Genomic DNA, 16203 nt, shown 5'->3' on the forward strand with positions numbered 1-16203 from the left:
ATTACACGATGTTATTCCTTCACCGTGGAAATCAATCGTGAACATTAGTTGAGTACGTATTTCATAAAAAAAAAAATATTGTACCCGCCAGAGATTCGAACACCGGTGCATCGCTCAACACGAATGCACCGGACGTCTTATCCTTTAGGCCACGACGATTTTAAACGAATACAAATGAACGTATTGGTTCGCGGAGTCTCATTCTATTACTCGGCGATCATAGTCAACGTCATCGATCGATTGATTGAAATTTGATCGCTTTTACATGTATAGATTTCAATCGTTTTATTTGATGTAACTAACGATCCTTCACTTTACTACTTATTTATACTTTTGACTCGAATTTCCCCTAATGGTAATCATTAAATAAAATCGGTGCCGACTGGTGAAATGGTAAAAAATATAAAAATAATCTCACGCCATAATAAAGTTACTAATTTATTATAGTACTAGCTTTCGCCCGCGACTTCGTCCGCGTGAAATAGTTACTTTGGCATAACGTTAAATTTTACCCGCTCCTTCATTTACGTAGAATATCATCTTTATAAAAACACCTTCACAAATAATGCTTTATTTTAGAACAAATTTGGTTAGCATAAAAAACGTTATAGAGTCAACCTTATTATATAGAGATATGCTGTTGCGGACTTTTTTTAGACCTTGAAGTACTCAAAAGGGATTACGAGGGCGGCACTGAAAATATCGGGAACTAACGAAGTGACACAACATTACTATTTAAAAATGTATTTATTGCTTTTCGAAGTATTCTCCGCGAAATTTGACACATTTTTCCATACGATGGAACCAATCATTGAAGCAACCATTCCATTCGAAAGTTGGGGTCTCCAAAATGGCCGTTTTGTAGGCGTCCACAGCTTCTTCAGGTGATGAAAATCTCTGTCCACGCAATTTATTCTTTATTTTAGGGAAAGTATAGAAATCATTAGGGCTTAGGTCGGGGCTGTACGGCGGATGGTCTAATAATTCTATGTTTTCTTGCTCTAAAAACTCTTTTGTTCTGTGCGCGGTGTGAGAACTCGCATTGTCGTGATGGAGGATGATGCGGCGGTTGCAGTTCTCTTTACGGAGTTCAGAAACGACCTGTGGCAAACAAATGCTAGCATACCATTCTGCATTAACCGTTCTTTGTCCCTCAAGAGGAATAGTCGTAACATGGCCGGTTTTGGAGACAAACGTGGCCACCATTTTTTTTGCAACACTCCGTGAACGAACAATTTTTGTTGGCTTTAACTGATTTTCGAACACCCAAACTCGTGACTGGTTTTTTGTTTCGGGTTCGTACGCGTATATCCAGGATTCGTCACCTGATACAATGTTGTATACAGCATTTGAGGATCCTGCGTGGAATCTTTCGAGAGTTCTGACGCACCAAGTAACGCGAGCCGCTTTTTGCTCTTCACAGAGCGAATGCGGTATCCATCGGGAAAACAACTTTTTTACACCTAATTGTTCATGCAAGATTATTTGTATTTGACTCATGCCAATGTCTAAAGTTGCCTGAATTTCGCGGTATGTCACATGTCGATCTTCCTCAATCAGCTTACGCACAGCATCAACGTTTTCTTGGGTGACTGCAGTTTTTGGACGACCTTGACGGGGATCATCACTGAGCTTGACACGTCCACGTTGAAACTCAGCAAACCAGCGATAAATTGTGGTTTTGGATGGGGCTTCATCACCAAATGCAGAAATCATCCGGTCAACACACTGTTTTTGTGTTAAACCACTTCGAAAGTCATAATAAATCATCGCTCTTGAATTTTCTCGAGTCAATTCCATTTTCTCAACGACTAAACAAGTTTGACAAAACCTCGTGACAAGACCGAGAATCTTTTTTTAAATAAATAAATGGTATTCGATTTTTAAAACCAAGGAGTTTTCAATTAAAAAGATTTTATTATGACAGGAACAGTGGAAATATTCCATTCACGATACTTTTAGTGCAGCCTAGTAAAACCCCGATTTTGAAACATTATTTATTGGTGCTCAGCTTGCATTTGTCTTAGCCTGACGTTATATAGCCTATAGCCTTCCTCGATAAATGGGCTAACTAACACTGAAATAATTTTTCAAAACGAATCAGTAGTTCCTGAGATTAGCGCGTTCAAACAAACAAAGTCTTTAGCTTTATAATATTCGTATAGATAGTAAGTCGATCGACTTTCACAGAACATTCAGAACCTCAGCTACTTTACTCTTACTTTCACGATATATAAATAAATACTCATAACGTTAACAACTGTCGTCTCATTTCACGTTTCTATTCCTGTTTGTCGCGAGAATATGCGAGTCACGACATCCTGATATATTAAATCTGTTGATGAGATTCGTGACTCGCAAGATGCTCGTTTGCCTGTTCAATATTTATGAATCCAAGGAGTAGTAATGATAATTTCGTAGACATTACTCCTTGAAGTATGCGATAGCCCAATTTTCGAAGTTCGAAATGAGCCAAGTCAAGTCGCTGTTCAAAATAGTCTACTATCGGTGGGGCGTGCCGAGAGAACGCAGAATTCGGCCATGACCATCATACGTGTTGGTTTGAAGGGTAGGTTACTATATTATAACACGGACGCAAATTCAAGAAGAATTATTACTTGTTAACAATAAAACATAAACGTCATATACAAAACTACACCGTTATAATACCTCAAAATGTTCAGTTACAACACACACTAAGCACGACGTATCCAATGTTTTAAGATTAAGCCAGTTTAATATTTTTGAAATGGTTTGTAATTTTTTTAAATAAAAGTTCTACAAAATTATTAGCACCTCAGGCGCGTTACAGATGCCGGTGAGCAGATGCAAAACTCATTATAAGCCACGATCAAAAAGTGCCTATCGCAAGGAATGCTTCTTGGATGATGACCGAGGTAATTAGGTATATCCTTGTATTGATTTCTATGGAAGTTCATTACAATGTTACTCTCAAAAGAGACCGAGTAAACTGGTAATTTCACCGTAGTATTACATTATAAATAGGATTGAACAATTTCATTGCATCGAATATTGAAAAACATGCATATTCATTTATTAGACTTTTAACGAAAATAAATATCATCCAATAACATCGAGCTAGCAATTTCCAGAAAATCCACCCTCAGGGCCTGAAATCCAATACGAATGTATTTGCATTTACATTTCAAAATACTTCCTATGATGTTTGTATGTATCTCAGTGACGCCTGTGTAAGAAAAAGTGCCGTATCTAAGTAATAGTACCTTTTTATTGTTTGTGTATACTTAAATCACCTACATCGGAGATTTTTAATCCCTTTTCAAGCAGTACATATTATATGGTGTCAACAGAAAATATTTATTTAGGTACTGATTTCAACATAAAACTATCTGTTCCGTAAACCGGCAATATACTAGAAGCAACTGTAAGCAAAATAGGTAAAGTTTAATTTTCGAAAAAGGTTATTCTCTTAGAAGATACGAGTCAGTAAACATGGACATTTTCACTTGTCTTCCATTCTTGAAAATTGCTTAAAAACAACCATTTTTATTTAATGCTAAAAACAAATTACTTTAAGATGATTGTACTGAGAATGTCTTTAAATAATTACTTTGAAATATATATTTTTTTATTGCTTAGATGGGTGGACGAGCTCACAGCCCACCTGGTGTTAAGTGGTTACTGGAGCCCATAGACATCTACAACGTAAATGCGCCACCCACCTTGAGATATAAGTTCTAAGGTCTCAGTATAGTTACAACGGCTACCCCACCCTTCAAACCGAAACGCATTACTGCTTCACGGCAGAAATAGGCAGGGCGGTGGTACCTACCCGTGCGGACTCACAATAGGTCCTACCACCAGCTTCACGGCAGAAATAGGCAGGGCGGTGGTACCTACCCGTGCGGACTCACAATAGGTCCTACCACCAGAATGGAATCCACCATTCTATGGAATACATTTTTTTTTTTTAATTTATGTGCATTTCATAAATGATCGGAAACTGTTTAAAATACTTACGTTGTGCGACCAATAGGAGAAATCAAAGTTGAAGTTTTTGGCGCCTTCCTTGCTACCGGGAGGTGCCTTGGGATTGACGATAACTGAAACAAGATAAGCAACGTTAAATAGATTCGTCTTTACTACATAACTGAATACATACACTGAATCGGGTTTAGTGCTGTTGAAAGGCCGTCTCGTGAGCCCTGACGCGTAGCTACCACCGCCCGCCCTGCTTATTTCTGCCGTGGAGCAGTACAGCGTTCGGGTTTGAAGGGTGACGGTCGTTATATTAGGCAATTGAGACTTAAGCCTGAGGGCGGATGGCGATATTCACGTTGCGATGTCTAGGTGCTTCGGTACCACTCAAAACCAGATGAGCGGAGAGCCCTTCTGTACATTAAAAACAAAATATTAGAAGTAAAATTAAACTACGTTCCGCAGTGACTATCACTAAAAACATAATATTGTTAAACTCGTTTTGTACGTTAATAGTACCATAACAATAATATTCACTGAACAACCAACATAACTGTCTAATGTTACAATCCAATAATTCATACCGAGGGGCGATATTATACATGCGTCTTTTTTGCAAATTTACAGGTTAACCATTTAAACAAGTCTTTCCCAAAGTGGACGATAAAGCCCCCTTGTGGGCGCCACAGACCTAAAGGGGGTCGTAATATACCCAGAAAAAAAATGGGGCGTTGTGTAGAGGCGTAGGAGGCGATTTGTAATTTCATCTAGGAGGACTCTTAGACACCAACTGAGCTCTCGCTATAGTGGTTTGTAAGTCGGTGAAAAAATGGGGGCGCTAAGAAAATAATTTATTCTCAAAGTGGGCAGTAGACAAAATAAGTTCGGGATCCCCTGACTTAAACTTTAAAATTTGGAAAAAATATCAAAACAAAATATTTTTTTGGGGCAATTCGATTGGAGTATGCTTAATTGAAGTACAATTGAATATATTGAAATAATTGTTGATACCAATACCAAATAAAACGGACCTTTAATTACAAAGATAAAAATCGAAATATCGCTTAAACCAAAGAGCCTTTCACACGTCGATGTGCAGACACATTTATTACGTACAAAAAACATTCGTTTACATTTATATTCGACTAGCTGACCCGGCAAACTTCGTAGTGCCTCAATCGATAAATAAAAGACCTAAACTTTTCTACAAAATAAACTTAAAACAAACAAAAGGAATCCATCCGACGGGGGACACATCAAAGGGAAAACAAAATTGTTATTTTTATTTAATTCCCAGCATTTACATGTTTATCTACCTTTTAAACCTTCTCTGGACTTCCACAAATAATTCAAGACCAAAATTAGCCAAATCGGTCCAGCCGTTCTCGAGTTTTAGCGAGACTAACGAACAGCAATTCATTTATATATATAGATAGATAGATATATAGATAGATTTACTAATCTCATTCGCATTTATTAATACAGTAACGACAAAAGACCTTGTAGTTACCGAGACTTATCGACTTGTTTATGCATAGATTTATCAAAACGAGAACCAGAAAAATAAAAGAGTCGAATATGCAATTTGGTTTTATTTTTTCAATTTGGCAACCCCTCAGATTATAATCTCGTTCTCATCGTAGTACCATAACGTCTATATAAACAGATCGTCGGTCGTTCGGGTGACGTCGTGAGCGAGACGCGACGTATCGACCGGCGTCGGTCTCCGCGTCCAACTCGCATTCAATCCTACCAACATTCATTCGCAGCACTGAAACGTTTCAATTATATGTACCTTTATTTTTCCAACCTATTCTAGCAGTCTCGAGGGGTTATTCTAGTAGTCTCGAGGGGTTATTCTAGATTCACCGAGCTAGTAGGTGAGCTCACGGGGCTCAAGCCGGGAGTGTTGCTAACACATAGCAAGAGCAGTGCTTCGCAGAATCTACCACGGGATCGCGAACGCGACCCACTGAGAAGATCCGGCGAGAAACTCAGTGAGCTGTGTCCATGGGTTAATATGTACTACGAATAAACTATAACTAAAAACTAAACTATTAATATAACTAAACAAAAAATTATGTATATATTAATACATGAAACAAATTATTTGTACCCCTTTTTAAGAAAATTGCGCGGACGGAGGAGTATGAAATTTCTCACCGTTATAGAGAATATAGAAGAGTGCAGAATGTTAATATATTTTTTTTAATTACGCATAAAAAATACATTAAATCAATAATAAAAAAACATTACACACACCATGTATTTGACACAACACCCATATAAATAATCGGTTTATTGTAAAACTTTTGTTATTGTTTAAAGTCCATGGTCAAATTGAGAATAGATTAATATTGTTTGTTTTTAATTTTTTTGTTTATAGGGTAGTGTTGGCGAAATTATTATAGAAATAAAGTATTTGAAAATATAATCTAATAATGTTGAAACTTATAATTTAAATTAACAATTATGGTCGAATTTCGACCGCTGGGAGACCACTAGTAATATTAAATATGTGAAGATTCGTATGTTTTTTACTCAATCACGCCTAAATGGCTTAACGAATTTAGGTGAAATTTCTTGTAAAGAAGGTTTTTTTCAAATTGGATTGACGCTTATTCTTTTTATATATTTCTTTCGACCTCAAAAAAGGAGGGGGTTTTCAATTTGACTGTATGTTTTTTTTATGTTTGTTACCTCATAACTTTTGACTGGGTGGATCGATTTTGATGATTATTTTTTTATTAAAAAGCTGATGCTTCCCGTGTGGCCCCATTTCAATTTAGTCCAGTTCTAATAATGGTATCTATGAGAAAACCATATAAGTCTTAAATTTGCATTAAGTACGTGCGCGACATATAGATGAATAACTCAATAACTCAATATCACGCCAACCGATTTCGATGATTATTGTTTTGGAATATCTTGTCATTTCTATTTGAAGTCGTTTTTTGTTAAAGCACGTCTATTTACAATTATTACCATGGTAAATGACATGACTCGGGCAACGCCGGTTATGTGTTCTATAGTATAAATGACAATGTGTTCGCTGATACGTCATTTTACGTACTAAATTGACTGGTAGTCTATGCATCAGAGTGACACAACTTCTTATTAGTCTAACTAAGTCCAACTAACCAAATAAATAAAATTCAAGTGTCTGTTTATAATATTGAAAATAACCGCTTTTTACTACATGCATACGAAGGTACATTTATACCAAAATAATATTTTTTACAATTTTTGTCAGTCTGTCTGTTTGTTCCTGTTAATATTGTAACAAAATGTAAATGATTACTAGCGCCATCTGTCATCATCTGTCTGTATATAACTTTGACAATAAATAGTTAGTCTATCCTCAACCGCCATTTTATTAGGTTACGGGCCCAGAAAATCGCAGAAAATCAAAAAAAATCCCAGTATTGAGTCGTTTTAACAAGATTTTGCAGTAAAGCAAGTGTTAAAAGACAGTATTCAGTGAGATTTAGTTGTGAACTGGACTGATCGTATTGATTATCGCAGTGTATTTGTGTAAAAACTATTCGTCAAAATGGCTACCAACTACCTTATCAATGTGCCGAAACTAAAAGGACGCGATAATTATTCAGAGTGGTGTTTCGCTGCAGAAAATTTTTTAGTACTCGAAGGCATGAAGCATTGCATCAAGCCAGAACCGGGGAAAGAAATAGCAAGCGCGGATGACGAAAAAACTAAAGCCAAATTGATCATGACTATCGACCCGTCGTTGTACGTACATGTCAAAACCGTTAAATCGTCGAAAGAATTGTGGGATAAACTAAGGCAATTATTCGATGATAGTGGCTTTTCACGAAGAATTAGTCTATTGAGAAATTTAATTTCAATCCGGCGAGATAATTGCAGTTCGATGACGTCATACGTGACGCAGATAATCGATACAGCGCAGAAATTAAGTGGAACGGGATTTGAAATAAACGAGGAATGGGTGGGATCATTGCTGTTGGCGGGGCTGCCAGAAAAGTTTGCCCCAATGATCATGGCAATAGAGCATTCCGGGATTGCCATAAACTCTGACGTAATTAAAACAAAATTACTTGATATGAGTTCCGAGATCGGTGACCATGATCCGGAAGTTGCACTATGGTCGAAACCAAAAACGAGGGTAGATCAAAATTTCAATACAAAAGGCGAGAAACGAACATCAAATTATACGTCAAATGTAAAAAAAAAGGTTATAAAATGCTATAAATGTAAGCAAAGTGGTCATTATAAAAATCAGTGTCCGAGTTTAGAAGCCGAAAAAAGAAAACAATCCAACGCCTTTAGTGCTATTTTCTTAAGTGGAAATTTCAACTGCGATAGTTGGTACATAGATAGCGGGGCCAGCAAACACATGACAGCAAAGAAAGAATACGTTGAGAGTCCATCATTTGAACATGAAATTAAAGAAATAATTGTGGCGAACAAAACATCCGTCCCGGTAGTGTGTTCTGGTGATGTAAACATAATCACAGTTGTGAATGGTGTAGAATATGACATCACAGTTTCAAATGTATTGTGCATACCGAGTTTAACAACAAACTTGCTTTCAGTGAGTCAGTTAATTGAGAATGGCAATAAGGTAATCTTTAAAGAGAAATTTTGCTATATTTACAATCAACAGAGAACTCTAGTTGGAAAGGCAGAATTAGTAGATGGTGTGTACAGATTATATACTAAGAAATCAGAACAGTTATTCGCAGCCACAGCTAAAGTGTCGAGTGAAACTTGGCATCGACGATTAGGGCATATCAACAGTACCAGCTTGAACAAAATGAAGAATGGAGCTACGACAGGAATTTCATACACAAATAAAGCTGATGTTGACAAATCTAAGTGTACTGTTTGCTGTAAGGGGAAGCAGGCTAGACTACCTTTTCAGCCTAGTTCAACTAATACCCAAGATATTTTAGAATTGATACACTCAGATGTGTGTGGTCCGATGGAAAATGTGTCCATTGGAGGTTCCAGATACTATGTCTTATTTGTGGATGACTACAGCAGAATGGTTTTTGTATACTTCATGAAAACAAAGTCAGAGGTATTTAAGTTTTTCAAAGAATTCCAGTCACTTGTAGAAAAACAGACAGATCGGAAAATTAAAATTCTAAGAACAGACAATGGCGGTGAGTACTGCAGTCAAGACTTTGAAAGATATCTAAAACAACACGGAATAATTCACCAGAAAAGTAATGCTTACACACCACAGCAAAATGGTGTGTGTGAAAGGATGAATAGGTCATTAGTTGAAAAGGCTAGATGTTTAATTTTTGATGCTGGTTTACATAAAAAGTTTTGGGCAGAAGCCATAAATACCTCTGTATACTTAAGGAATCGATCAGTTGTTACTGGATTAAACAACATGACTCCATATGAAGCCTGGACAAAGAAAAAACCTGACTTAAGTCATGTACGTATTTTTGGAAGTAAGGTTATGATGCACATACCAAAAGAAAAGCGCTTAAAATGGGATATGAAGGCTAAAGAACTTATTTTGGTAGGCTATGCAGACAATGTAAAAGGCTATAGGGTTTATAACCCAGAAAATAACTCTGTCACAACTAGCAGAGACATTATAATAATGGAAAAAACCGAAAATACAATGGAAATTCCTATTGAGTGCAAGGCTCCAGCGGAGGAACAGAGAGAAGGAGACGAAAGTAGAACTACAGAAAGTACAGACACTGAATGTGACGATAATGATATCACATATATTCCAGAAGCTTCTTCAGTAAGTGACTCATATGACAGTTTTTCTGAAACAGCATCAGAACCAGAACCTTCATTATTAGACTTGAATCAGGATATTCCAAACAAGCGAGTGAGAAAAATACCTGATAGATTTAGCTATAGCCACTTATGTATTGCAGAATCAGATGATCAAAATATAATGGATATTTCACTCAAGGAAGCTTTAAATGGACCTGAAAGTAAGTTTTGGAGATCAAGCATGGAGGAGGAATTAGAATCATTTAAGAAAAATGATGCATGGGAACTTGTGGATAAGCCTCGTGACTCTACAGTAGTGCAGTGCAAATGGGTATTTAAAAAGAAGTATGATAGTGTCGGTAATGTGCGTTATCGTGCTAGATTAGTGGCAAAAGGCTTTTCACAGAAAGCTGGCATAGATTATCATGAAACTTTTTCACCTGTGCTACGTTATACTACATTAAGATTGTTATTTTCTATAGCAGTAAAACTAGGTTTAGATATACGTCATCTTGATGTCACTACAGCCTTTCTAAATGGTTTTTTGAATGAATCTGTGTATATGCAAAACCTGTCCTTTATAGAGATTGTAATGATAATGATGACAAAGTATTAAAGCTTAAACGTGCCATCTATGGACTTAAGCAATCATCTCGTGCTTGGTATCAGAGAGTTAATGATTACTTAGAGTCTTTAGGATATTTAAAATCTAAGTATGAACCGTGTTTGTTTACGAAGTCTGAAGGAAATGCTAAAGTTATAATAGCATTGTTTGTTGATGATTTTTTTGTTTTTTCTAACTGTAAAATTGCAACTAATCAGTTAATACAAGATTTGAGTAGTAAATTTAAAATTAAAGATTTGGGTCAAATAAAGCAATGTTTAGGCTTAAGAGTGAATATGTATAAAAATGTTATAACTGTTGACCAAGAACAGTATATAGAAAGCTTGTTAAAAAGTTTAACATGTCACATTGTAAAACTATAGAAACTCCTATGGAGATTAATTTAAGATTGGAAAAATCTGAGAATAGTTTATGTAATAAAAATATTCCATATAGACAATTGATAGGTAACTTAATGTATTTAGCTGTATTAACCAGACCAGACATAGCTTACAGTGTATGTTATTTGAGCCAGTTTAATAATTCATATGATGAAACTCATTGGAAACATTTAAAAAGAATTTTAAAGTATTTAAAAGGTACTAAAAATTATGGTCTTGTTTTTTCTAAGGATAATTCTTATATAGAAGGATATGTTGATGCAGATTGGGGTTCAGATTCAAATGATAGAAAATCTTTTTCTGGTTTTTGTTTTAAATTGTCTGGTACAGTTATTTCTTTTGAATGTAGGAAACAGAGAAATGTAGCTCTGTCCTCAACAGAAGCAGAGTATATTTCCATGTCAGAAGCCAGTAAAGAGGCTATCTATTTAAAAAGATTATTGTTTGAAATTTTAGGAAATTCAGAAACAATTACATTATATAATGATTGCCAAAGCGCACAAAAACTTATTTTGAACCCAGTATACCATAGAAGATCTAAACATATAGACATAAGATACCATTTTCTGAGAGAAGTAGTTGCAAACAAGTTTATTAAAGTTGATTATTTAGAAACTGCTGAAATGCCAGCAGATATTTTTACAAAAAGTTTGGGGTCTTTAAAGCATAAATATTTCACAAAAAAGCTTGGTATATTACCTGTTACGAAGTATTTATGATTTTGTTAAGCGGAGGTGTTAATATTGTAACAAAATGTAAATGATTACTAGCGCCATCTGTCATCATCTGTCTGTATATAACTTTGACAATAAATAGTTAGTCTATCCTCAACCGCCATTTTATTAGTTCCGGCCAATCTCTGGAACGGCTAGACCGATTTTGACGGACTTTCACTAGCATATAGTTCATGTAACAAGGAGTAACTTAGGCTACTTCCATTTTAGAAAAGATCTAATATTATTATAAAATAATGTAATGTTTTGATAAATTACACACATAAATTCCAAACTGAATTTAGGGAAGTCGGTCATACAGTAAAAAAAAAAAAAAAGACCTATCAATCAACTTATACAATATATGTCAAATAATTGAGTAAATTCTAATAGTCAAAGACGAAGCGTAAGGCCCGTGGAAACCGCAAATGAATGCCCCAGTCGATTTAGAGAATGTTATGTGAGTTTTGTTTTTTAAAACATAGTTACATAAAATTCGTTTGAATGGAGTTTATTCGGAAAACCGACCGTACAGATCTGAAAATTTCCTAACCAAACAAAGAATGGTCGTCTGCGGTGTTGCTCTATCGAACATTCCGGAAACAACGGGCGTTTGTATCGAACGGTTATTTCAAAGTCGAAATACAAAGAGTGTTGCGTGTCGTTTAAACTATTGTTAGGCTTTGTAAGTAATTTTTTATTCGAAGCATTCTTGTAATTCCTGTTATTAAAATCTCTTGACTGCCTTTAATAATATAAGAATCTGGTGGAAAATAATTCCCAATTCTATAAGCTAATAATGAAATCCAGCCATGCTCCGTCTGCTCCATGCTGTCTATCGTGATTTATTTTATTTTATTGCTTAGATGGTTGGACGAGCTCACAGCCCCCTGGCGTTAAGTAGTTACTGGAGCCCATAGACATTTACAACGTAAATGCGCCACCCACCTTCAAATATAAGTTCTAAGGTCTCAGTATAATCACAACGGCTGCCCCACCCTTCAAACCGAAACGAATTACTGCTTCACGGCAGAAATATGCAAGGTGGTGGTACCTATCCGCGCAGACTAAAGAGGTCCTACCACCAGTATAAATGAACGAAACCTACTTATTTGATGAAACTACTTTGGCTGTATGTACTATGTACGCTAATGTCAGTTTGACGTAAACCTTGCCTATATAAACAACAAATATTCGAAGTTTAAAATGATTTGCATAAATACCTGCACGCGGGTTCCAATTTTTCTAATGAAATACGTACTTAATAATTGTTCACGATTGACTTCCACGGTGAAGGACTAACATCGTGTAATAAAAATCAAACCTGCAAAATTTTAATTTGCGTAATTACTAGTGGTAGGACGTCTTGTGAGTCCGCACGGGTAGGTACCACCGCCCTGCCTATTTCTGCCGTGAAGCAGTAACGCGTTTCGGTTTGAAGGGTGCGGCAGCCGTTGAACTTTAAAAACTAAGACATTAGAACTCATATCAACTCAAATCATGAACCAACGTATAAACTATAAAAAAACACTAAACAATCACTTCTATAAATTAGATTTACAATTCATCACTATCGTGACGTCGGTATATTGCAGCAATCGTATCGGTGAAACATTACTCGTTCGTTTCATTACTCAAGTAACATCGATCAGGCTGCTACTCCGTAGTTGGCATTGTATTATCTAAAGTGCTATTCGAACAAAATGCGCATAATTCATACATCTCCCCGCTACAAATGGAGTATCTAACAAAGGAGAGCGTTGCGAACATAAACGGGCTGCTGAACAAAGGTCAAAGATCGCTGATTCCGTAAAGGGAGTGATTGTTCTTTTACGATCCGGAAAATAGGATGGGGCGGCTTTAGTACGTTCAAATGGTTCATTGAACTTAAACGCGATTACAACGAAGCGCATACATATAATTTAAATTTATATAATAACTAGCTGACCCGGCAGACTTCGTAGTGCCTCAATCGATAAATAAAAGACCTAAATTTTTGTATAAAATAAACTTAAAACAAACAAAAGGAATCCGTCCGACGGGGACACATTAAAGGAGAAACAAAATTGTTATTTTTATTTAATTCCGAACATTTTCATATTTCAAGACCAAAATTAGCCAAATCGGTCCAGCCGTTCTCGAGTTTTAGCGAGACTAATGAACAGCAATTCATTTTTATATATAAAGATTAACAGTTCGTATAGTGGTTTTGGGCCAAAAAACATCGAATGCTTCTTAAAACCCATTGCCTACTTTCAAACTAAAGCTTTTTAAAACTAAATTCCGCATTCGACGCGACTTGACAATCTGAATCCCACTTTAATGAGACTAAGCATTACTAAACTCGATAGCATCCCGTGTACGACCTCGCATTTCAGAAAACATAACCTTGAAAACGGAAGGGTTCAGCCTATATATACCTACCTACGTATAACGGCATCGAATGAGCAAACCACAATGGGTATTGCGGGCGTCGGATACAACAATAATTTCGTGGGAAAAACCGCTTCGTATACCTAAAAGGGTGAGTTAGAATGCGGGAAAGTTTACGAGAGTAACAAAACAGTACTTGCGGGTAAAGTTTAGACAGGTTTGCTTTTGCTTTTAACGAATCGACCACACACGATTCTAGATATAATGGTACAATACCTACAGACTACTCGCAATGGTGCGAATGTGAAAGTTAATAGTTACTACACCACAGGCAAAGACACCGTTTAACTGAGACGCAGAAACGATGCCGATTTAAATCAGTCGCCCGGTTGGTGTTTGCAGCAGTTTGTACAAAGGTAGCTCTATTAAAGATGTTCGGTGTACGAAGTCTGTGTGTACATACTTGTTCTGTGTCACGTATATTTTCGCCAGCCATGCCATAGATAAAAAACAATAAAAGATAAAAATCCTAGTTCCGTGGTTTCGAATGTAGGGTATTTGTTTTTTTTTTTTCTAACAAGAAATATCCGGCATTCACCTTGGGATACTAAGCTTTTTATCTAGCCAACTCAGAGTTTATTATAAAATTCTCGAAATTTAAATCTAGCGTATATTTTCCATCAACAATACGTAAATAATAATTATTGTTCTTATAACGTTAAAAACTGTTAACTGGTTTACCTTGATCGACCTACATGCCTAGTGCTGTTTTTCAGTGAACATGAAACAAAATTGCGTGAATCTTCGTGCACGCTCAACTGAGCACGTATTGGATACACGCATGTGCATCCAGTGTTCGTATTTTGCACGTGCCAGAATTAGAATGGTACATCTTGTAGAAGATCTCTGTTTGAACACAGTCAAATACGTTCATGGTTCTTATTTGCTTGACAGAAGGACATGCTACAGTAACGGAGAGACACGGAGTTTAGTCTAGTAAAAAAATGGAACTGTTACTTAAAACAGCTTGGAAAAAATGTAGTAATCGAGCTCACGCCCTAGCTAGTCTTAATTGGTTACGGAAGCCTATCACAACTGGAATGCCTTTAATCAATTTGGGAAAAAGATTTAAGCCTTAATCGTTTTATACTTCGGAGGTATTTCTCAAAGCTACGTCTTTTGTAATCGGTGGTAAAGTTAACACATTTTAACAAATAGTGTCATTGTGAGGAATTTTATTCCCCTCAAATTCGACTCCTCTCATCATGCTGCTCTTTACATGATTTTGAATAAACTGAATCTAGAATTATATATACTTGTTCACTATCATCGGTCATAAAAATGAACAAAAGGATAGACGATCCGGCGATCTTATCAATCTGTTACGACGCTCAACCCTTTGATACAAATTTTCAAAAGGTTTCACTTCTAATATGACGCACTAACACCAAAACCTTTTTACCACTAAAACCATTAAGATAATTACTTCATCAAATATGAAACATTCAGTGGACAGTGATCGTTAACGAGTTGCAAGAGCTCGTTAAGGTAAAACGGGACGTTGCACCCGCAAATGGTGCTCTTTCAAATATGACGCCAGAATTCAAACTTACTCGGCTGTTAATAGTCTTAATTGGTCGTCGGCTACACGACCTTTTTACTATGAAGGCTTTCAGTCCGACGCTCGTTAAACATAACGTCGACCCCGCCCCCGGGCGAAGCCCTAAATTCCGCGAGATTTATCGGTTGCCCCAAAAATTTAAATCGCAGTACCAACTCACGACCAACCTCTAAGAGTTTAATGTTTTGGATTTTTCTCTGGGAAGACAAATCGAGGGGACTTCAACGAAAGCGTTTCTTAAGCGGAATCTCATTTAAGAATTTATTATTTAGTACAATGAAGTCACTTAAAATCTGTACCGAAAAGTTTTTCAACGGAATAGCTTTCTGGAGGTAATGGATTCTGAAATGAAAGCTTCGGAAATTCAATTGGTTTAATCGTCAATGCGTGAATAAGATTTTTTTTTAAGAAATATTCGTAACAATGGTCCAGAAGTTTCTATTAACTCTTTTGTGTCGAATTGTTTATAGCTTTCATTGGCCTTGACAATTTCAACATTAATGTACACGATTTTACATGAATCTCTATTCAAATTTTACAGAAGTGATTCTGTTTTATCCAAACTAGTACATGACAGTAAAAAACTAGCACATATACATACGTCAAATTTATTTGGTGCAAAATCGACCACAGCTAACGAAGTTAATGCCATCGTCCACCTTAAGACGTGAGGCTTGAAACGAAAATAAGAAAGCTGGTAGTTACAAAGTATTGTCATATAAACTACCACATCCTTTAAACGGTAACGGGTGACTTCTCAGGACAGGAATAGAAATAGACAAGTCAGCGATAGCTACCCAC

The 16203-nt window shown here is 36.3% G+C and overlaps 2 protein-coding genes across 2 annotated transcripts in view; one reads left to right on the forward strand and one right to left on the reverse strand.

Moving 5' to 3' along the window:
- Vps11 (vacuolar protein sorting 11) overlaps nucleotides 1-16203 on the forward strand; it is a 230773-nt gene that overhangs the window by 61926 nt on the left and 152644 nt on the right. The gene's annotated exons all lie outside the window — the stretch shown is intronic.
- Nucleotides 1-16203, reverse strand: part of LOC114250478 (kinesin family member unc-104) — a 62898-nt gene that overhangs the window by 37511 nt on the left and 9184 nt on the right. Inside the window, 1 exon segment of the mRNA XM_089736575.1 lies at nucleotides 4003-4085. Within this exon segment, the coding sequence (XP_089592701.1) occupies nucleotides 4003-4085 (83 nt within the window).

The sequence above is a fragment of the Bombyx mandarina genome, chromosome 03 (genome assembly GCF_030267445.1).
Source record: "Bombyx mandarina strain Sakado chromosome 03, ASM3026744v2".
NCBI lineage: Eukaryota > Metazoa > Arthropoda > Insecta > Lepidoptera > Bombycidae > Bombyx > Bombyx mandarina.